At 35.4% G+C, this 21,933-nt stretch overlaps 1 protein-coding gene across 7 annotated transcripts in view; it reads left to right on the top strand.

Moving 5' to 3' along the window:
• ATM (ATM serine/threonine kinase) overlaps positions 1–21,933 on the top strand; it is a 77,342-nt gene that overhangs the window by 15,827 nt on the left and 39,582 nt on the right. For all 7 annotated transcript variants that reach the window (XR_008574546.1, XR_008574545.1, XM_054808492.1 and 4 more), the window contains 20 exons: positions 776–1,001; positions 2,944–3,075; positions 3,804–3,929; positions 4,052–4,141; positions 5,173–5,344; positions 6,537–6,736; positions 7,262–7,344; positions 7,449–7,604; positions 8,061–8,136; positions 8,288–8,418; positions 9,755–9,875; positions 11,171–11,347; positions 12,106–12,275; positions 12,583–12,829; positions 13,354–13,469; positions 14,848–14,974; positions 16,165–16,364; positions 18,197–18,371; positions 20,332–20,496; positions 20,775–20,907. Coding sequence is in view for 5 of the 7 variants with exons in the window: in XM_054808492.1 (XP_054664467.1) it covers positions 776–1,001; positions 2,944–3,075; positions 3,804–3,929; positions 4,052–4,141; positions 5,173–5,344; positions 6,537–6,736; positions 7,262–7,344; positions 7,449–7,604; positions 8,061–8,136; positions 8,288–8,418; positions 9,755–9,875; positions 11,171–11,347; positions 12,106–12,275; positions 12,583–12,829; positions 13,354–13,469; positions 14,848–14,974; positions 16,165–16,364; positions 18,197–18,371; positions 20,332–20,496; positions 20,775–20,907 (3,023 nt within the window). In the remaining 2 variants the exon portion in view is untranslated. The remainder of the gene's footprint in view (positions 1–775; positions 1,002–2,943; positions 3,076–3,803; positions 3,930–4,051; positions 4,142–5,172; positions 5,345–6,536; positions 6,737–7,261; positions 7,345–7,448; positions 7,605–8,060; positions 8,137–8,287; positions 8,419–9,754; positions 9,876–11,170; positions 11,348–12,105; positions 12,276–12,582; positions 12,830–13,353; positions 13,470–14,847; positions 14,975–16,164; positions 16,365–18,196; positions 18,372–20,331; positions 20,497–20,774; positions 20,908–21,933) is intronic.

Raw genomic sequence — 21,933 nt, 5'->3', positions numbered from 1 at the left:
AAGGAATATGTGTATCATCTCTCTTCTGCAGTACAGTTACATATTTGGCTCTTTATCCATAAGTGCATTAGGTATTTTTAACTCATTACAATTATATTTTTCAAATAATTTGTAACTTTATACAAATATGTATTCACACTTTTTGTTACCTTCTGTTTTAAAGGAAGCACATATCCTCCTGAAGATAGATGCTAAGTAGAAAATTGACTAGATGCTTACTATCCATATGTCCTCATGCCACTCCACCTATATTTGTGGCCTCAGTCACACATTACTTTAATCTGTTGGAGTCACTCTATGAATGCTGTTGCATCTTTCACTGATGCATATGTTCAAGCTCTTCGACTATACCCAGTTTCCTCTTAATGAAACTAAAATGTGTATTAACTTGTTGTGATGGAAGATAAGAATTTCCTACTAGAAGTTAAAAGTACTAGCGTCAGAGGTTTTGTGAATTTCTGCTCCAGTTGTGTAAAGTAGGTTGAGGCCAGCCATCTTAACACTAAACAGATGCTGCTGTATGAACTGTAGCAGAACATAGGATGTGTGTGCAGGCTCCGTTTTCCCTTGCAGTTTTTTCAGACAGCTAAAATGGTAGTATCCGTTCCACAGTGAAAGTCACCTCAGAAATTTAAAGATCAACCAGAGTTTGGAAGCACAAAAAGCTGAAATACTTTATTTTGCTTTTGGTTATTTCTTGCATTTAAATAATAGTTTTAAAGACTTGTAAGTCTTATACTAGCTGCTAAAGTAAAAATGATGTCTCTTCTTCAAGTGTGCAACACTTGCAAGGGAAAGAAGAAAACATTTTTTCTGATGTTGAAGAGCTGTATCTGCAGACAACATTTGATGAAATGGATATTTTCACTAACTTTGCAGTAAATGTTGCAAATAAAAATGTGACTGGTTCAAAACTTGCTGTCAACCAAAATCTTAGGGAAACACTGGAGTACTGCCTTTCTGCAATGTCTGAAAAGCTTTTAAGCTGCTATGCTCCTAAGGTAAGTTAGAAATTACTGTTACATTCTTATATTTGTGCTCCCAAACAATATTTTTCCAAGGCAAAGTATATAGATTTTAATTCATTTTGCCACTTAAAATGAATCACAAGGATTTTAAAAAATATACCAAATAATACGAAATAGAGTAGTCTGTATTTCTTTACGTCATTGGCAATATATCCATGATTTTCATAAGTATGGGGGAATACATAGAAGCCGCATAGAAGTGAAAGTGTGTGCAAAGTTGCCACATAAACCACTGTTACCCTGCTTTTTGTGATGATTTCAACTTCTGTGCCCCTGTAATACTTTAAGCTCTTGCCAGTTTTCAGCTAAGATAACCTTGGTCTCAAATGGTTAGATTTTGTAAAAAGAGGCAGCTGTGTAAAGAATTAATTGTAAAGAAAGCTTCAAATACAGGCTATATTAACAAGAACACAGCCAGTGCTCAAGGGAACTGATTATCCCCCTCTACTCAGTGCCTTTAGGCAGCATCTGAAATACTGCATCCAGTTTTGGGCCTCCCAGCACAAGACGGACATTTAGTGCTTTCAGTGGTGGCCCCTGAGATGGTGGGAGCTCCAGCACTTCACCTGTGAGGAGACACAGAGGAAACTGAGCTTGTTCAGCCTGGAGCAGAAGTGGCTTTGGGGGGACCTAACAGGATTTGGGGGAGCCTGCTGGTGCCTGTAAGATTGTCTAGAAGACGGATCCAGGCTCTTCACAGGGGCGTATTGCAGGATGAGATGCAGAGACAGCAGGCAGAGTCCAGAGAACTTCACGCTAGATAAAAGGAGAATTTTATCTACATGAGGACAGGCAGGCAGTGGCACAGGTTGCCCTGCCTGAGAGGCTGTGCAATCTTCATCCTTGGAGGTTTTCAAGCCCTGACTGGATCAAGCCTTGAGCAACCTGTTCTGATCTCAGACCTGACCTGCTGTGAGCAGGAGGTTGGACCAGAGACCTGCTGAGGTCCCTTTTAGCCTGAACTATCCTGTGATCCTATATGTATCTTGTTGAAATACCACAGAATCTCTCCTTTGTAGAGGAAGAGCCAGCACATAATGGTAGAAAGTTTGTGAAAACAAAAGCAGACAGCTTTTTAAAACTTCCAGTTCCTTTGACAGGCTAGCTTTGGTTCAGTATAGCGGTGTGCCTTCCTTGCAATTCGTTGCTAAGGTCCTGTAATATTTGGTGAGCCAAAAGAGGCAGTACCGAAGTTTGAAACAAGGTATTGGCAATTAGGAGCTATAAAACTTATCCCTGGTTTTGCCTGTTTAATAATGGCACGTATGCATAAGTTTTCCCATCTTTTTTTATAGATGCCTGCTTTTCAAGAATGTGATAGCAATCCTTTTTGGTCTCCCTTCCTGAGAAAGACAGAGAAATAATTATTTGTCTGCTCTTTCTCCTCCTTTGATCCAAATAATTCAGACAGTTAAAAAGGGATCTCTAAAATACTCCTGAACTAAACTTGCGTGCATTTATGACAATCTATGCCATTTGTTTGTTGACACAGTAGCTGCTAAGAAGCAACTTAGAATTTTACTCAGAAGAGACAGCAGTAGGAATGTGGTAGAGTTCCTGACTAGCTCATACTTTCTGTTGTCCTGGCAGAAGGTAAAATAGATAAATGGAGCACATGGGAAGAGCTGGAAGTACTGCTATGATGGAATCTAAAGGAAAGGGAGAATTTAAAGTATTGTGAAGGAAGGAAGCATAAGGGCCATGGGACATACAGAGATTATTATAACATGGAGAGCCAAAAGGACTTGTTAAGGACCTGAGGCACTGCAATGCAAAACACTAAGATGCAAATTTTTGTTAACTTTGGTGAAATCTGTATATAAAAGTGTTTAAAAAAGATTGTAAAGAATTCTGTATTTTTGATGAAAAAGTTTAATGATAAACCACTTATATATATACTGTGTATTTGATTTAGTCTAAGTTTGTTGCTGCAGAACACCTTGTCCGATGTGTCAGTCTCTTGATTGGTGTTCTTGGTTGCTATTGCTACACTGGTATATTTAAAGAGGAGGATGCCTGTAAATCAGAGTTGTTTCAGAACGCAAAGGTAAGCAGCAATGTGTTTTTGGAGATGTTAAAATGAAATAAACCATTAAGTACAAAATAATTTTAAAAAATCTATTCATATTTTCACATTTTCAGAGCATTAATATTTCCACTGGTTTCCGCTTTTAAAAAGGCAGTTGAGAGAGATTTAAATATGTTAGTGCTGCTGAAAGAGAGAAGTCACTGAAATTCTGTCAGTACATCAATGCATCAGTTTTGCAGTAGAGAGTATTCTAAATATCGATACATTTCTGAGTCACCTCTTTTAAAAAAATAAAATAATCATGGACATGTGGACTTAGAGGATAACAAGTCCTTTCATTTATAGGTCTTTTGTGCAGGAATTTGTTAAGATCTTTTGATGGTTTAAACCACTATGAAGACAGCTGCTATTATTATTATTACTATTACTGCTATCTGAGGTGGTTTCTTGCTTCAGTGTGGAAACCCAAAACTTACACATTACAGAGAGATGCTGTATTTTTCTCTTGTGATGAAAATATCAATGTTTCAGGCCATCTTTTTGTCACTTCTGGAGCAGAATGAGTGAAACAAAAATCAAAGGAAAAAAAGTCCAAACTCATTGATGCACACTATAAATATCAAAGCTGTACAAATGAGAATGTATGAATGAGTATGAATGAGAATCATGTCCTTTTGTCTCTGTGTGTGTGCCAATGTATACAGGAATTTAACTGAGCTATTTTAACTGTGTTATATTTTTACTAGTCTCTCATTCATTATGCTGGAGAAAGTATTTCTCAGTCTAAAACCAGACTAAATGAAGATGCCCAGATCAATTCACTGAGGACTTTGATAATGCAGTGTACAAAGTGTTTATGCAATTGTACCAAGGTAAAGTTTATAAAGGAATTTACATTTCTTTCTTCATTACTGAGATCACAAAGTTGAATATCATACATATGGTACCTGAAAAAAAATGAATTAACTTATCCGTATGTCTTGCTTTCTTGTAGAACAGTGCTAGTAAGATGCTGTCTAATATATTCCTGCGTTTGTTAACGTCAAAATTTATGAATGATCTTGTAGACATTTGCAAAAATCTGGTAAGTACATTCTGTCTGTTTCTAAATGCAGTGCTCTTCTGTGAGAGAATTGTTTTTACAGTATAATAATTTGGAAACAAACCAATTGAGTTACTTATTACTGAAAAAAAAATCAAAATACATTGAGTTTTACGGAGAATTCCTAACTGGAAACATTTCTACTTAGCATTTGAACACAGGTGTAGGGGAAAAATGAGAGCAGATGGATAACATTTGATCAAAGTTAGCATGCCAGCTCACATTAAAAAACAAATTCTGTTACTTCTGGAAAATTTTTAATACTATATTAGAGTAAAAGTATATACAGATTTTATGCCACAGCAAAAATTTCTGTAACACATTACATTTAACTTTAATGCACTTGTAGAGTTTTAAAAGCTTCTTTTTATTGTTTAGTTTGATGAACTTCTGTGCCTTAAAACAATTTAAAGGTGTTTATTATTTAGATATTAAATCTTCTAACTGTTAATGACTCTCTCACTGAGAAAGTGATAGGGTGGCACATCACTGTGTTTAGCACAAGTCTTAAAACTTCTCTTTTTGGCACATTATCATGTAGTCAGGTCTAGGTAGGCAAAATTCTTTGTTTTTTCAGGTGGGGAGAAGCTGAGAGTCTTACCTTCTGTTAACTTGTCATCTGGTAGAGAAAGCAGCAATTAGTGTGCCCTCAAAAAGCTCATATGCCTTCCTTTCATTTCTCTTTAATTACGAAGTGTAGTGAGAACTTTGTGAGTCTTGTAGAGAGAATCATTTTTCAAATACCAACAATGTCCTTGGCACTATCTAAAACACAGAGACTAATATCTGTCTTAGGAAGCTTGTGTCCTAAAGAGAATAGTTCAAATCAAACAATTGACGTGCGTAGAAGACAGATTTATCGCAGAGGATGAAATTCATCAGTTCAGTGTAGCCCTTGTTGTCATCACCCATTCTAGTTCACTGGGAAACTATAGTGTCTTTCCTTGTCATACACATGCGATGTTTCTCCTGTCCTCACAAGCCAACTTTAAAAGGCTGTGGTGTTTTGTCAGATGACATTTACTGGAAAACCAAGTGAACTGGGAGAAGTGGATCTAACGGGGAATGATCCTGAAGAGAGTATAATGGAAGTAGATAACCAGGTATCCAATGATTTGTTTGATGATCATTCGGTGACTGACATCAGCGATATAAATGAATCTGGTGAGACGCAAAACGTAACAGGTAAGTCTTCTCTGTGTCCAGAACTATTTGCAAAAGCGTGTTTTTACAGATTGCACTTTGCTTGAATAAGTGAGATACAAAATTCTGCTGCTTTACTAATAGTTGAAGCCGGTAATGGTTGAACCAGGTACTTTATAAACAATAATAATTCTTTTGTACCTCATTAGTGTTTAAAAGATATTAATGAAGTGTTCTAGCTCATTTGGAAAGGAGGAGTTTATTTTTTATTTTGTAAATAGCAAAATGCAAGCAGAGAAGCTAGCTAACTTGTTCAAAGTCAGGCAGAAATTTTGGCAAAGAGACTAGAAAGCACGTCTGTAAGATACCTGTCTCTGTCATTAGTCTGTGCTTCATTTTCTGTAAAGTAGTCCTATTTAACTTTTCTTTTCCTGATCAGTAGTTCTTGACAAGGTCAGCTTTCTTATATCTCTGGACCTTCAGAGGGACAAGAGCATGAATCTGTCTGTGCGTTTCTGTTAGGAGCTACAAATAGTGATGTTCTCTTTTGTTTTAAATTCTTCCTTAAAATAGTGTGTATCTTAGCTTTTAATCAGGACTATGTCTTGTGTTTATTATTGAATGAGAAGGAAATCAGGGTGTTACATTAATGCCACACACAGCAGCTGGTGTGTTTTCTCCATCATGTTGATTAAGTGTCTTCAGAAGTATCTTCTCCAACCATTCAATAAATAGTTCCAGCAAATAAAGTTTGTGATTGCAGAAAGTTACAAGAGTTCTAAATGTGACAAGAAAATGGCACTTGTAGCTATTTTGTTTATGTTATAATTGAAATTTCAGTGAGGATATTAACATAGTAGTAATTGTCATAATTTCAATTTTGGGGAAGCTTTGAATCTGTAGTTGAAAATATATCCTAAGTTATAGTTAACAATAGAAAAGAACACAGCTGCAGATGGTTCCATTGAATTCCTTGTAACCTTGATGGGGGAATCAGCCATATGTATGGGCACATAAAATTAAAAGCCTTTGGTTTAGAGAGGCCTTTGTAGAAGTGGGAAACACTCAAGAAGCTGTTACTGATGCAGTAACTGCTCAATAACAAATAAACTTAAAGGTTGCTAGTACTCTGTTTATTCTGAGAACTTAAATTAGTTTTGTAAAGACATAAAATGTTACCAAGTTTTTTATTGTCCTTGGAGAAGCATTTCTTACATGAAAATCTTATTTTCAGGTGCTTTGAGCCCATTAGCTGAAGAACAGTTGACAAAGCAGGATTTACTGCTCCTTGAAATTCTGAGGTTCTTGTGTATTTGTGTAACTACAGTCCAAATTCAGACAGTGAGTTTCCGAGCCTCTGATATACGGAGGAAGCTGTTGATGCTTACTGATGGCAGCATCTTTGATAGTGCTAAGCCATTGCATCTGCACATGGTGAGTGTGAGGGTTTTTTTACAGCAGACCCACCTCTGTATTTGTACTGGTTTTAAATTTGTATATTCTTGTCAATTATATGTTCCTGTCTTTCACTTGTCATCAGTCCCCTGAGAAGACATTAAATGGCTACTTTCAGTGTGCTGTGGTTGGGGAAAGAGCAGTTAGAATTTGTAAGCCAGAAAATAAAGAGTTGAGAAGTATAAACGTCTTGCCTTTATCATTAATTATTTGTTAAATAGCTAGAAATGGTCTCTGTAGTAGAATGGGATCTGTGTTGTAGTTTACAAAGGCAATATTTTTGACTGCCAAAACTAAATATTTCATGAGCCATATTACTGTGTGACAGTCTTTGCATGAAAAGATGGTCAGAGTCTTAACATGTAAGAGCTGACAATAGGTATCCTTGCTGCATGATTTCATCTGAGAGTTACTGAAAATGTTACATAGTTTTTCTCTTTGTATACTTATTTTCTTAAGTATCATTTGCCATTTTGTTTTTTTTTTTTTTTTTCTGTTCCCCAGTACTTGGTCCTTTTGAAGGAGCTCCCTATTGAAGAGCACCTCTTGCCTGAAGATGATCTTCTTATGCTTCTTAGGCCTCTTTCGTAAGAGACAAATTATTCAGCATATATTATAGCTATTTTAGTTCAACAACTAGAGTATATGGGGGCTGTTCAGTGTTTCAAGATATTTTTTCTTTCTTTCACAGTGCTGTGTGTTCTTTGTACCGTCGAGATCAAGAAGTTTGTGAAGTAATTCTAAATAATTTGCTTCCTATAGCAGTAGGTTTGGCCCAGTCCAATGCACAGGCTGAAGAGACAGGGGATGCCCAAGGACAATTTTTAACAGTTGTTGGAGCCTTTTGGTATGTTTTATCTATTTATTGCAGAAGTCTGTTCGCCATAAAATTTTTAACTTTGCTATCAGTGTGAAGTCTGTAGTGCTGTTGTGTGTCTTGCTGTTGGTATCCTGTGTTATCTTTATCCAGCATTTAACTTTCCAGATTTTCTGTGCCATGTTATATTTGTAGCAAAGAATCACATCGTCCTTAAGATAGTATTAGAGCAATAAATGCTACGCTGTTGTGTATTAACAAAGACTGATTGTACTCTGAATTGCATCAGTAATTATAAGTGATAACTTCAGCAACCAAAAATGAGTATTGTTTACAATTGTAGATTACCAATAAAAATGTCAAATCCTCCCAAACGTTCCTATTGAGCACAAAAGAATGAACTGTGAGCAGCAGAAACTAATTTGTTAGACTTTTTCTGAAAACTGTTGGCAACTTTTTCCTCTATTCAAATCTTCCTTATTTTAGGCATTTAGGTCAAGGAGGGAAATGCACAGCACCAGTAAGAGTGGCCCTTTTAAACTGCATGAAAGCCCTGCTGGAGGTAATCCCAGATTTTCTGACATTCATTAGCATGTTAAGTATATGGTTAAGGTGTACTTAAAAACAGCATCTAAAGATCTTTTGCATATATCAGTGTATATTCCATTGTAGGTCTTCGGTATATTTTAAACCACAATATTAATTTTCTTCAGGCTGATCCTCATTGCAAGTGGGCGATCCTTAATGTGAGAAATGAAGATCTACCTGTGAGTGATGCTTTCCCACATTTTCTTGCAGATAGTCACCATCAAGTTCGCATTCTTGCTGCAAAGTTGATTACCAGGTGATAGTGTAGATCTTTTTCCTGTTTATAAGAATAACACTTAGTTTCACTTCACTGGGTGTTATTTCTGCTACTGTATAGCTGCTCTTTTCAGTACTTCTGAGGCTTTAATCTTGATGGAATATAAAAGCCTACCCAGTTACTTCGGTTAAGGTCTTCAAACTTTGTCTACATTTCAATTATTCTGTGATGTGAGAGAGAGAGAGACAGAAACAGTATATATATATATATATAAAAAAACTATATATGATAGCAAATTTTGCACTAAATTTATTATGCAAAACTTGAATAGGAAATAGTTGTTTATCCTCTAAAAATAGTTTCGGTACATTGTGTAGCATAAAAACTTTTTCAAAGGATCTTGTGTGTTGTATGTTGTATGTAGTTCTTTTTCCATACATCAGAAGGGATGTAATTGAACTGGAATAGGAGTAGAGGAGGGATGCTCAAAAGTATGAAGCACTTTATGCACAACTGTTGGTTGCATAAACTGAAGCCCTTCAGCACAAAAAGTTTAATTGCAGGAGGTATAACATAAGTCTACAAAATCTGGAGCAGAACAAAGTGAAGATTGGCAGTCTTTCCCAGTTTAAAGACTAGGGGACATCAAGTGAAGCTAACACGTTCAAGATTCTGAGAAAATAGGGTTTACTTCTTTGTAAAACATTGTTATCCTGAGTGTTATCCTACTACCTTCAACTGTCTGGATATTTACAGGAGTTTAAAAAGCAACAGATTTCACAAAAGAGGAAATCATTGAAGGATACTAAATACAGTCACCACTTCTCACTTCTGATCTGCTAGGTCACCTGTGGTCAAATGTTATAATCAAGGAATTATTATGCATACAAGGCAAGCATATGGTGATCTTTCTTAGGTATCTGCTAATAGTCACTTAGAAATGGCCAGAGTACCATTTGGTCTGATCCACTGTGGTGTTCCTGTTTTTGTTACAAAGTGGGCCAGGCCTTTATCTACAAAGAATAAATTCTCTGAGAAACCCTTTTTACATACACATCTGTTCAATAAATACATTCCCAAAGTACTTCATGACATGAAATATTCCATTATGATGGACAACTGAAGTTTGGCTTCCTGCATTGGCAGAGATTGGGAAACTTTAATATGTTTTCAGGCTATTCTCCGCCATTTCGACCCAACAGATATTCTTATTGATAATGTTTGAGAGAGAGAGAAAGGAAAGACTGCTGTACAAGAAAGTTAAGAAGAAAGTAATGATACTCTGAAAACAAGAATCTTATTATTTGATACGCATAATATGCAGTAATTCTGTAGACTAAATGTTATGCTAATAATTATTGTTCTTTTTTTGAAGTTTGTTTCAAGATGTGAAACAGAGAGATTCTTCTGGAATGTCAAAACCTCTTCCCTTTAAGCTCCAGCAGAAGGCTTTTGAGAATGCATATCTCAGAGTTCAGGAAGGAATGAGAAATCTGGTACCAACATCTAGTCATTAGTTTTGCCTAGTTTTTGTCTTATGAATAAGATGACTTTTAAAATGATCATGTTTTGTTTTCTGAGAACATTCATTCTTCTGGATTTCTGATTATCTGAGGTGGTAAACAAGGTGGTAGTCAGGAAATTCCTTACACGTCCACTCATTCACTGTTTTGCCTGCATTAGAAGTTCATAAACTTTTTCACTGTATGGTTCCAGACTGCTATTCTGTATCATACTATTTGTTGTTGTGAGTTTCAGTACTGTAACACTGAAGAATCAAAGGAAAATGGAGCCTTAATATTCTAGACAATGTATAATTAGTGAATGGCAACGTAAATTCAAATTAGGTGTTTATGTAGTACAAAAGCAGATTTGTAAATTTCAGTAAAATCATATTTCCAGTGGTATTAGAGCAGTGGTTTTCACAAAACCAGAATTTGCTTAAAAAATTAAACTATTCAGAAGAAACTTCAAGTGAAGGAAAAGTTTTACTTCAGTGCAGTGACTGGAAATGCAGTGGTGTATATTACTGTGGAATTTCTTTAACTATTAATTTTTCTATTAGCACCTTTCACTCTTCCTCCTTCCTTGCAACCATGCTAAGTCATCTACATGATCTACATTTTCCATTTGCTTTCTGTCACACTATCATCTATCTGCATGTTATCTCTCTGCCATGTTTTCTCTCTGTGCCCTTTGCCTGCTGCCCTGTAGATTGGGCTCGCTGCTGAGGCCTCATCTCTCTGTCATCTCATTTCATCTGTCTGTACTGTCACCTCTGGCTTTTTGTCATCTTGTCTTATTTCTCTGTTGCCTTGGCTCCCTGTTCTGTCACCTCGGCTTGCTGTTGTCTGTTAGCTTCTGCCCTTTCATTGCAGTTTCTTGTTACTTTTATTCAGTATTCATCGCTTGTCAACACCATGCCTTAATAGAGGAAGACCTAGGCAGTTCTTTCCTACATGCATCAGGGAGGAGCAAAAAGGAGACTTGTCATGTCAGTGCCTCCATCGTTTCTCTGTTAAGTGTGTTGCCTTTCTTTAAACTGCTGATACTATAATATGAACTGGAGTGTATGAGGTATCGGCGTGTGTGCTGGCATGCTGGAGGCAGTAACCGCTGGTTGAGGAGTGGAACAGGCAGCTGGGGGAAGTAATCTTGAAGCAACCAAAGCAAGATTTTCAGCAGTATTTATTTCAGTGTCCTTAATTTTAAATTATTTATGGTCATTTAATAATTAGGAGATTGCTTTAACAGAATATTTGTATGATTTCTTCATAATTTCTTACTGAAGGTCAGGGGTGATACAAGTCCTGAAGATCTTTTGGACAAAGAGTGTAATGGAAAAGCAGTTTTGCTGATGCTTATAACCATGGTTCTGTGCTGCAGTCCAGTCTGTGAAAAGCAGGCTTTGTTTGCTATTTGCCAGTCTGTGAAAGAGAATGGATTAGAACCTCACCTTGTGAAAAAGGCAAGTATAAAATTCCATTTTATATTTAGGTTATAGTTAGGTTAAAATAGGAATGGTACAAAATGCTTTTGTCAGTATTGAAAGTTGTTAAATTTTGTTAAAGTGTGACTAATGTGGGACTGCAATATCTGAGTGAATTTGTAATTATATTTACTGTCCTGCATAGAAATAATGACATCATAAAAGGTAATTTTAATGGTAAATCTTGTGTGTTAAAAGCACAGATCTGAAATACAAATAGATTTTTATACATTGAATATTGCAGATCTCATTTTAAAAACTCTTTCTACCCAGTGGAAGTAAAGTGGATAGTATGTAAAATAAATGTAAAGTATTGGAAGATGGTATGTGTCTTCTCTGGACTCTTATTTTGAAGTTCACAAGGGTGTACTGAAGTAATCACTGTTTATACTGTAGCCTTTCCTGCCAGTCATTTTTTTTTAGTGCGTGCGTTCTCTCCTTTTTATCCTTTCTATTCGTTACATCTTGTTCTTACATACAGTCTCTACCCCACAAAATGTGTACTGACTGTCTTTTCTTTGCATACCACCTCATATGGGGTAGTTGTAGTTCCTTCATTGCACTCTTTCAAGATACAGCAGTACAAATAATAAGAAAATTGCTTACACTAAATAGGAGCTGAGTTATACAAATATTGATTAAAAGGCTAGGGGAGGCACATGGAGATGTAGTACTGTCAGTTTTCCATAGTATCATGTACTCTGCATGCTATTTCTGCAATCGTATTTCATGCACAGGTTTTGAAAAAAGTATCTGACATTTTTGGCTATAAAAGTATAGAAGACTTCATGACATCACATTTAGACTACTTGGTGATGGAGTGGCTGAAAATAAATGACAGTGGATATAGCCTGTCTGCTTTTCCTTATGTTCTTCTGAACTATACTAGCCTTGAGGAATTCTACAGGTAAGTTTGCTGTACGAAAGCAGTTTATTTAGATATATTTACAATTATGACACAGGGTTTCAAATTTCTAAATGTAGTGATGCATCAGGATTTTGTTGTAAGATAACGCACTGAGAGCTTTTAAAATGTATTCCAAGTATGTTGTATATTATATTTATCCTGGTAATACTCTTTTGTATAGAGGTAGCCAAACAATAATTGTAAGTTTAGTTATACGGTACAGGAATGTTATTTGGTATATTATGCTTGAGATTTTTTTTAAAAATCCAATTCAAGGAAATTCTGGAAATGTATTTACTATGTGTAGGTCTTGTTATAAAGTTTTGGTTCCACACCTGGTGATTAGAAGTCAATTTGAAGATGTGAAATCGCTTGCCAAGAAGATTGAAAAAGACTGGAGGCATGTTCTTGCAGACTGTTTTCCAAAGATAGTTGTGAATATCCTCCCGTATTTTGCTTATCAAAGCCATGGAACGAGTGAAATAGCAGAGCAAAGAGATACAGCTTCTAAAGTCTATGACATGCTTCAGGATGAAAACTGCTTAGGAAAACAGGTATCTGTTTTAAATGTATAAATTGAATTCTGTGGCATGTAACAGACGTGAAAGAAACTTCTATATATTCTGTAAAAATGTAAATAGTTCAGGTTTATAGATACAAAATTATTATTTTAATAAAGCCAAACTAGCCACATTTTTATCCCAAGGTTTTCAAGTAGCTATTCAGTAGAAACTTTCAGGCAGACAGTTGATGTGAAGTATAGTTTTTTTCAGAATGTAATTTTTTTTTTTTTCCATTCATTATACAACCCTAAGTTTCCCTATCATATATCTGTTTAAGTAAGTCATGTTTTCCTCTTAAAATATGTTGTTAATACTTTATGAGGAGCCATCTTCCCAAGGGGCAGACTATATTCAAATCTTAACCAGGCTTAATTTCTGAATGAATTGTATGTCATAGGTAATTGAACAAAGAGACAATCCAGACAGAAAGAAATGGGGTTTCTCAGAAGGACATGTTAAATTATTTTAGGTAAAATATTTTTTTTTCTTATTAAAACACTATTTTCTCCTTCTAGCAAATTGATAGTTTGTCTCATAATAACTTACCAGAGATTGTGGTTGAACTGTTGATGACCTTACATGAACCTGATACCACAGCAGAAGGAGGAACTCATCTATGTAAATATATAAGGTATGTGTTGATTTTCTAAATGCTGAGTGTATTTGTATAACATTGTGCATTAAAACGTGGCCTTCAGGCATAAGAAGAGGTGATCTTGAAGTTGAGAATTAAAGAATTTTATTGCCATTTGTAATGATGTATCATAGGCATGCTTTCTCACTTAGGGACTCCCCAGGATCAGTCGGGAGAACCTCTGTAACACTTCAGTTAATGGAAAGAATGAATGGGTGGGCAAGAGTATGCCGTTGTATGTTGGTGAGATGGACTGTGGCAATGCCAGTTTAGATTTGGATGGACTGGCCTCTCTGTAAAAATTGTTCTGGTTTTAACGTCTATAAATTAAAGTGATTGTTTAAAGGTGTTTAAATATTTGCAAGTCACTGAGAAGTGAAGTGAACTGTTCCTTAACAGTTCTTGTAGTAGCAGCTCTTGCCTTTGGTAAGGACATTGCTTAAGAAATGCCAAATAAATGGATTTCTAATTAATATTCTAGTATTAGTAGAGTATTAGTAGTATTAGTAGAATATAAATATTCAAATGCCATAAATATTTTCATTTTTATGAGCTTTTCAGTCTTTGTTGTTGTCCTAAAATATCACTATTATTATTATTATAAATTATTATAAAAATATCACAGCATAATTATATCTGAAAACAATTTTCTAGATTTTTGTGTTTAGATACAAACTATTTGGAAAAACATTACACTTTCTGAAGATATTGAAGAAAATACTTTAATTGTAGAAATATAAAGTTGAAAGAAATCAAAACATTTCTATGAAAATCTGCCAAAAGTTAAATGGCTGAGGATTTCAGAACTTTGTAAAATAAATTTGCTTCAGTGAGTTTATTAACAGACTGTGGTGTCTGCTTGTAACCAAAGTTTTTCTTTCTAAGAAGGGAATGGTAAGAATAAGAGTGATGAAACTTAGATTTTGCTGGTTTGTTACTATCATGATACATTTCTTTTCTTTTTGAGGTCCCAGAAAAGTTGACTACCCTTTTTTTATAATGGGGAGATTCATGATTACTTTTTTCTCAACCAAATTGTTCCCATAATTACAAAATGCAGAAGCTTTATCCATGAATTGCAGTTAGATTTTCCCGTGAAGTACCTTAGATGAATCAAATGTGTGGGGTTTTAGCAATATGATCTCTCAAAAATAATAAAAGAATGTTACGAAAGTACAACTTAAAAAGCTGCCATAGAAGGACAGCACACAGCTAAAAATAAAATCTATGTCACTCTGCTGGAAGCTTTTAGTGCTTCTTACTTACTGAAAGCAAAGATTTCTTAGGAGTTACGTGTTTATTCAATGAGACTAATTTTATTTAATACATGGGGTTTGATTTTGGGAAGAAAAAAAATCTTTTTTTATTCGTTTAGGGAACTGGATCCTGCTCCTAATCCTCCTCATTTTCCATCTTATGTGATTAAGGCAACCTTGGACTATATTAGCAACTGTCATAAAAGCAAATTAAAAAGTCTTGTAGCAGTTCTTTCTAAAAGCCCTGTAAGTATGTAATGATGATTTTCTGTAGAACATAAAATTTCTTTTATGGGTACATTTTAGTTTAATTAGACATTTTTGTCATGTATATATGAGGAAAAAATACAACCTTAGAAACCTTTCTGTTCTTTTGTTTGCCTTCTGAAATGGAAGAAGTCCTAAGTTCAGGGACACAGTAACCTTACAAAAATTACATGCTTGAACTATTACATGCATGAAATAGTACATGTAAAATGATGTATAAATAGAGAGGATTATTTTACATGTTGGGGAAATCTGTGTGTACCAGACACGATTTAGATGCAATTTGTTTCTTTGGTATACTCCTGAAGAAAATAATTACATTTGGACAATTTTATCTAAATAGTAGCTACAATTCAGATATTAAAGTTTGCTGTCCTTACTGACAGTATGAACTTTTATAGTCTGTGATATTTCTAGACATTTGATTTTCAGTTGTTAAAGGCAAATATGAAGGCATGTAAAATTATGCAGCCCTTGCAATAAATCATAAACATATTACTCTCTTGTAACATCATTCCTTAGAAATGTATCTTTCCAAAGTTTATGCTCTTTTATTGCATATGTTGTCAACAACTTACTTTGCCCATCCATAAACAATCTAAAAATAAGAAAATGTTTTTCTGGACTGTGTTTGTCTAAATCTTTTGAGTCTAAAAGTTAATATTGCCAGCCAGTGGAATAAATTCTTTAATGCAGCCTGCCTAATACTTTAAGATAGTTACTTGGGGTTTTAAGTTTACAGTTTTAACAGTTACAATCTATATTGATATGTTCTATGAAATGATGCATTTTGTATGTATGAACATTATGTTTGAAAGATTATAAATTGAAGCAATAGCCAATGTTTTAATGGGATTTAGTTGATGTTCCTCCTGTTGATGAAAATTGCCGTAACTATTTGGTTTTCTGAAAAATGTGCATAACCTTTCTCATGTCAAGGGAAAAAACAAAAAAAAAAGAAAATTATGAGATATGGGGCTTATAGTAGTGCTTGGAGAATTGGTTTCTATATAGGTTTTTTGTTTGTTTAAAGCAGTAGAAATAATAAAGCCTTTTTTCCATGTCCTTTAAAAAAAATATCTCTATCACTTAAGTTTTTTCTTGATGTGAAGTATATCTGTATTGACATTATGAATTATTTTTTTTACTCATAGTTTATTCATTTTTAGGATTCATTCCAGAAAATCCTTCTGTCTCTTTGTAAGCATGCATCAGATACAAACAACATTTACAAGAAACACAGAGTTCTTATAATTTATCACTTGTTTGTCAGTCTGTTACTTAAAGAGATAAAAGATGGGTTAGGAGGAGCATGGGCTTTTGTCCTCCGAGATGTAATTTACACCCTGATTCACCACATCAATAGCAGGTAAATACAGTAATTATATCTTGTTTTTCCTGTCTGTGCTCCCTTGTTCTTGTAACCTTTCATTTCAGTATCACTAGTAGGTGTTAATTCATTTGTAGAAATAATTGAGATTTCCTGAAAGAAAAAATTAATTTACTTTTCTTCGATAATTTCAGAATTTAAATTTAGAACTCTTACTAACATGTTGAATGTTTCGTTCTATCCTTGTATTTGAATGTTTGCTATACTGCAGAATTTTGTATTTATAATAGTTGTATCAAACTGTAGAAGTAAGAAGTGTTGGGAGATTTCAATGACAGAAAGGGTGTTTGGGAATTTAATGGATATGGGAGAAAGATTAAAATTGTGGAGTTAAGTGCAAAGTAAGCACACGTCAAATAAAACGTGCTTATTGAGTTAATAAAGAATATTGAGATTTACATTCTCACCAATAAGTAGCTAACAAAATGAGTGAGAATCGGTACATGTTACCTTAGCTTGTCTTCAGATTGAGAAAAATAGTACTTCATCAGGCTTAAGGTTTAAATAGAGATTCTTATCCTTCATAAGGACTAGAGAGATTTTCTTACTTGAGGTTTACCTTTGGATTTCCAAGACAGTTATTCACCTAAATGTAATTAAGCGCAAGTTGATTGCTTTGCTTGTTGGAAGCATTTCATACCCTTAAATATTGGAGAGAGGTGTGGATTTTATGGTAAATGCCATTATTATGAGACTTCTTATGGTGATCAATGTTGAACTGGGGCGGGGACAGTTGATGCACTGGAGGGCAGGGCTGCCATTCAGAGGGACCTCATCGAGCTGGAGGAGCGGGACAACAGGTACATTGTGGAGTTGAACAAAGACAACTCCTAAATCTTTCACCTGGGATGGAATAACCACATGCATGAGTGCAGGCTTGGGAGCAGACTGGCTAGAAAGTAGCTTTGCAGAAGAGGACCCAGGAGTCTTGGAGGACAAGCTGGATGAGTCACAGCATGCTTTTCATCATTGAAGGCTGACTGTGTACTGAACTGTGCTTGCAGGACTGTAGTCAGCAAATTGAGGGAAGTCATCATTCCTCTCTGAGTCTTATGAAGCTGCAGTAGGACCACTGTGTCCAGTATGGGGCTGCTTCAGCCAGGACATGAGAGGTAATGACAAACTGGGATGGGTTGAGTGGAAGACCCCCAAGGAGATGAGTAGAGTTAATCTAACTTCTGTTCTCCAGTTTCTGGAGGGGAAGATACCGTGTAGAGAAGGTAGAGCCAAATTTTTCCTAGAAGTGCACAGTGAAAGGACAAGAGGTAGCACCCACCAAGTTGCAATATGGAAAATTCTGGTTGGACATAAGGGAAAAGATTTTCACAGTGAGAATAGTCAAATACTGGAGCAGATTGCTCAGAGAGGCTATTGATTCTCCATCCAAGGAATGTGTCAGAATTCAGCTCAACAAAACTCTGAGAACCTCATCTGACTTTAAAGCTGATCCTGAGGCAGGAAGCTGGACTAGATTATCTCCAGCTGTCCTTTGTAATCTACGTCATTTGTTTGTTTGTTTGTTTGTTTGTTTAAAAAAACTAGTGTTTTTAGAATATTTTTTCTTTAAATTTTTTACTTCATTTTTTAAAGTGATCAGTCAAATTCTGTGTGTTTTAGTTCTTCTGTGTCTCCTGAGCTAAATCCTTAGAACCAATTGAGTTGGTAAATTTTAAAGTTTAGAACCCATTCCTCCTATAAAGTTTATCTATATTTCCCCTTCTCCCCTATTCTTCTCTGTTGTATAATAGGTCGATACTTAGGACAATGACAATTTGTATTTCTTTAATTCACTTTTTTGTTTCCTGTGACAGACCTGTTATTATCAGAGACGTATCCATGCGCAGCTTTTCACTCTGTTGTGATCTTCTTCACCATGTTTGCCACACAGCAGTTACATGTTGCAGTGATGCTCTAGAGAGCCACCTTCATGTTATTGTAGGAACCCTAATACCTCTTGCCGTGGACCAGCCTGAGATTCAGGAACAGGTAGTTTTGAGTTGCTTATTCCTTATCTGTTAGCTTTTAGTTCACATTCACTGTTGTGACAGCTGTATCCATACTCATGTTCAATTTTAATTCTTTTTTTCTATGCTTTGTAGATTTTTATGTAAAAAATATTATTTTGGATGTAACACTATGCCTTTAGTTTTTTTAATAAAAGTGTCTTTACTTTGGCACTTCTATTTTGACAAATATTGTGTTCCATATTTAATTCCAACAGCTTTAAACAGTGATTGAGATGTATCATAATTGCTGAGGTTACTGTATCAGTTTCTAATTCTCTATTTACTTAGTCTATAAAAAAAATCAGATTTCTTAAAGAGCTTTAATGCTGTTGTAATGTCTTTTATGTCTGCTTTGAATCTGTGCACCTTTTTCAGACAAATCTGAACGAGGTTTAAAACCTTCAGGGTAAGTTTCAGAAAAATTGTTACCTTAATTGAGTAGAGACACCAAATCAGTGGTACCACTAAGGAAAAGATAGAGAGAACACAGGCATTGCTAAACCGCTGGTGATGGCAAGCTCATCAGTACAAGCACATCGAGTAGCCAAGCAGTTATCTACAAAGCTCTGTGGATGATTTCACAGGAAATACAATGAAGACCTTTGGAGGGGGAAGGTGTCTAGAGGACAAAGAGGAAATATGTGCAAAGAACAGATTTCAGTAGTTCAGCTATTTATTTAACAAATTATCATTAAAAATAAATGTAGCACATAGGCCTTGAAAGGGAAATCAAGCAGTTGCTGTTGTGTGACAAGCCTTGTTTTCCTTCCTGTGATGATTTCTATGTTCATTCTGCTGGGGTGAAAATATACTTAGATTCAGACACTTAGAATTAATAGCTGAAGTTGAGAAGAGTATGCCTATTGCACTTCAATCCTCATGATTGCCTTCTGGCTTAATCTGATCCCATGGTACCATCTGCACCTTTGTGGTTGCAGTGTAGCCCTACATTGTCCTCCTTGTACTTCCAGTTCAGCTGGAGGGCTGTGCTGATCCAGCTGAAAGTAACCTGGCAATCTTTTTCCTAGCTTAATGATCATGATCAGATTTATGATATGTCTGTGCAAACAGTTGTACATGCGCAACTGCAAAGGCAATGTCAGGGCATCCCTGGGCAGAAACAAAGTGGGGACGGCAGAAATTTCTCTGAATTGGAACTGTTATCAAATATGAAACCTTCTCATATACTCCTGCAGGGAACTCCTTCCTCTAGCGATCACTTTCCAGTTTCTTCTCTTTATTTGTTTTCTAGCACTGAGTGGAGGCTAGTTAATAATTTTCAGGTAAATAGTAATCTCCTAATAAAACCCTCATAATTTAGATTGTAGACTCCTCAAAGCTGCCTGGATTGAATATCTAATTGCACTGATTTGTAAGGAAAGCATAAAAGCAGTGTTTTTGCAAAAAAAGTATGGTACTCCTTTAGCAAGCATTTATTCAAGTTGTACATCTGTTATAAAACAAATTCTGCCAGAGTTCAGTGATTTGGGCAGTAAATTATGACATTTAGGCATTTGTCCAGATTTCAAATTACCACCACTTTAGTTCGTAAGAATAATAAACTAATAACATCAGAAGGACTGTTTGGGTGCAGTGTGTTGCTAAATCATTGGCAATATTGTAATGATTGTATTGACCAGTCTTTGAAATCAGATTCATCAAAAGACAGGATAAAACTGCAGGCTGTGATAATGAAAGTTTTGATGTCTGTTTGGGAGGGGGAGTAGCAAAAACGCCTCATCATTTTAGAATATATCTGTGATTTCCCCAAGCCTCTAAACATTTTATAATTTTTAACAGTGTAAATAAATTATCTTACCATTTTTTAAGAGTTCTCAGTTTAATGAAACTTGCAGAGATACAAACTTTATACCTGAATAAGAAATAGCTCAAAAACATTTCTCTGTCTTTTTTGGTTTTCATTTACTTTTTATGTTCAGGTCCTAGGCTTGTTGAAGTATCTGGTGATAGATAATAAGGATAATGAAAATCTGTACCAAGCAATCAAATGTTTAGATCCTTTTCCTGAATATCCTGCTTTTAAAGATTTGCGAGCAACTCAACGGAAAATAAAATACAGTAAAGGACCATACTCTCTTTTGGAGGTAATTACATTTTAAAATATATCTCATGGCATAGTGGTTTTTGTAATGCAAATTTTCGAAAGAAAAACAATTTCCTAGTTACCGGTATAGTTGAGAGAGATTTAAATTAGACACATGGATTCTTTTTATTGCCAGTTTCAGACACTAAGATATTTGTAGGTCTCCATTCTTATTTTGCATCTATTAATATCCACATTGTGGACTGCTGAGAGACTCTTCTTTAGTTGAAGCCTTTATTTGTATTCTATATGTGCTTAATACAAAATGTTGTTTTGCAGGAAATTAATCACTTTCTCTCAGTTGGTGTTTGTGATTCACTGCCTTTAACACGACTTGAAGGACTGTATGATTTACGCAAACAATTGGAACAATATAAAGATCAGATGAAGGATCTCCTGAAAAATTTCCAGGGTACCGACATCAGATTATGTATTTTATTTCTTTTGTATCTGGTTTTAGATGCGTAGTGATGTAACTCAATTCTAATTTGGCATTGAATGTTTTATTTAGTGTCTTGGGTTTTGTGTGTTTAACAATGTAACCTTATTAGAGTTTCACATGCAGAGTAGAGTGGCATTTATTATTCATGCAAAATCTGAAGTATCTTTAGCAGAGTGTATTATAAATATTATATGAGGTGTTATATGGCAGAGAGGATAAAATGCCCTTCCAGCTTTTGGCATGAGGCACTTATACGTCATCCTGGTCATTCACAATCATAGTATGAGTATATTGCTTTATGGCTGCTTAATGAGTTTTCTTGTATATAAATTTCCCTACTCTGTTAAATGTAATGAAGCTAGATTTTATTTATGTAAGGAAATATCCATCTCAAGAGTTTATAATTTGGCAAAGTTAATTACGCAACTGAAAGCTAGTAAAATTCTGGAAACTCCTGGCAGAAAGCCTTATTTTGGGATATTCCTTGGATTTGGATTTAGAACAGAATGATGGTATTAGTTTAGGTGCTGTCGGTGGAGTCACATAGTATGACTTCATTGTTTCATATAACATTCTTACACTAACTTACGCTAATAGTTCATGTATTTCAGTATCATTTCTACATCAAAACACTGAAAATAATAGCATTTGTGTATTCTAGTTTTGAGGATTCACAGATTGGTAGGGGTTGGAAGGGACCTCTGGAGATCATCTAGTCCAACCGCCCTGCTAAAGCGGGATCACCTAGAGCATGTTGCACAGGATCACATCCAGGCAGGTTTTGAATATCTCCAGAGAAGGAAACTCCACAACCTCTCTGGGCAGCCTGTTCCAGTGCTCGGTCATCCTCAAAGTAATGAGGTTTTTCCTCATACTAAGCTGGAACTTCCAGTGTTCCAGTTTGTGCCAGTTGCCCCTTGTCCTGTCACTGGGCATCACTGAGAAGAGTCTGGCCTCACCCTCTTGACATGCATCCTTTAGATATTTATAAGCATT

Source organism: Grus americana, chromosome 1, assembly GCF_028858705.1.
Source record: "Grus americana isolate bGruAme1 chromosome 1, bGruAme1.mat, whole genome shotgun sequence".
NCBI classification, from domain to species: domain Eukaryota; kingdom Metazoa; phylum Chordata; class Aves; order Gruiformes; family Gruidae; genus Grus; species Grus americana.
This window is presented reverse-complemented; position numbering and strand designations above follow the sequence as displayed.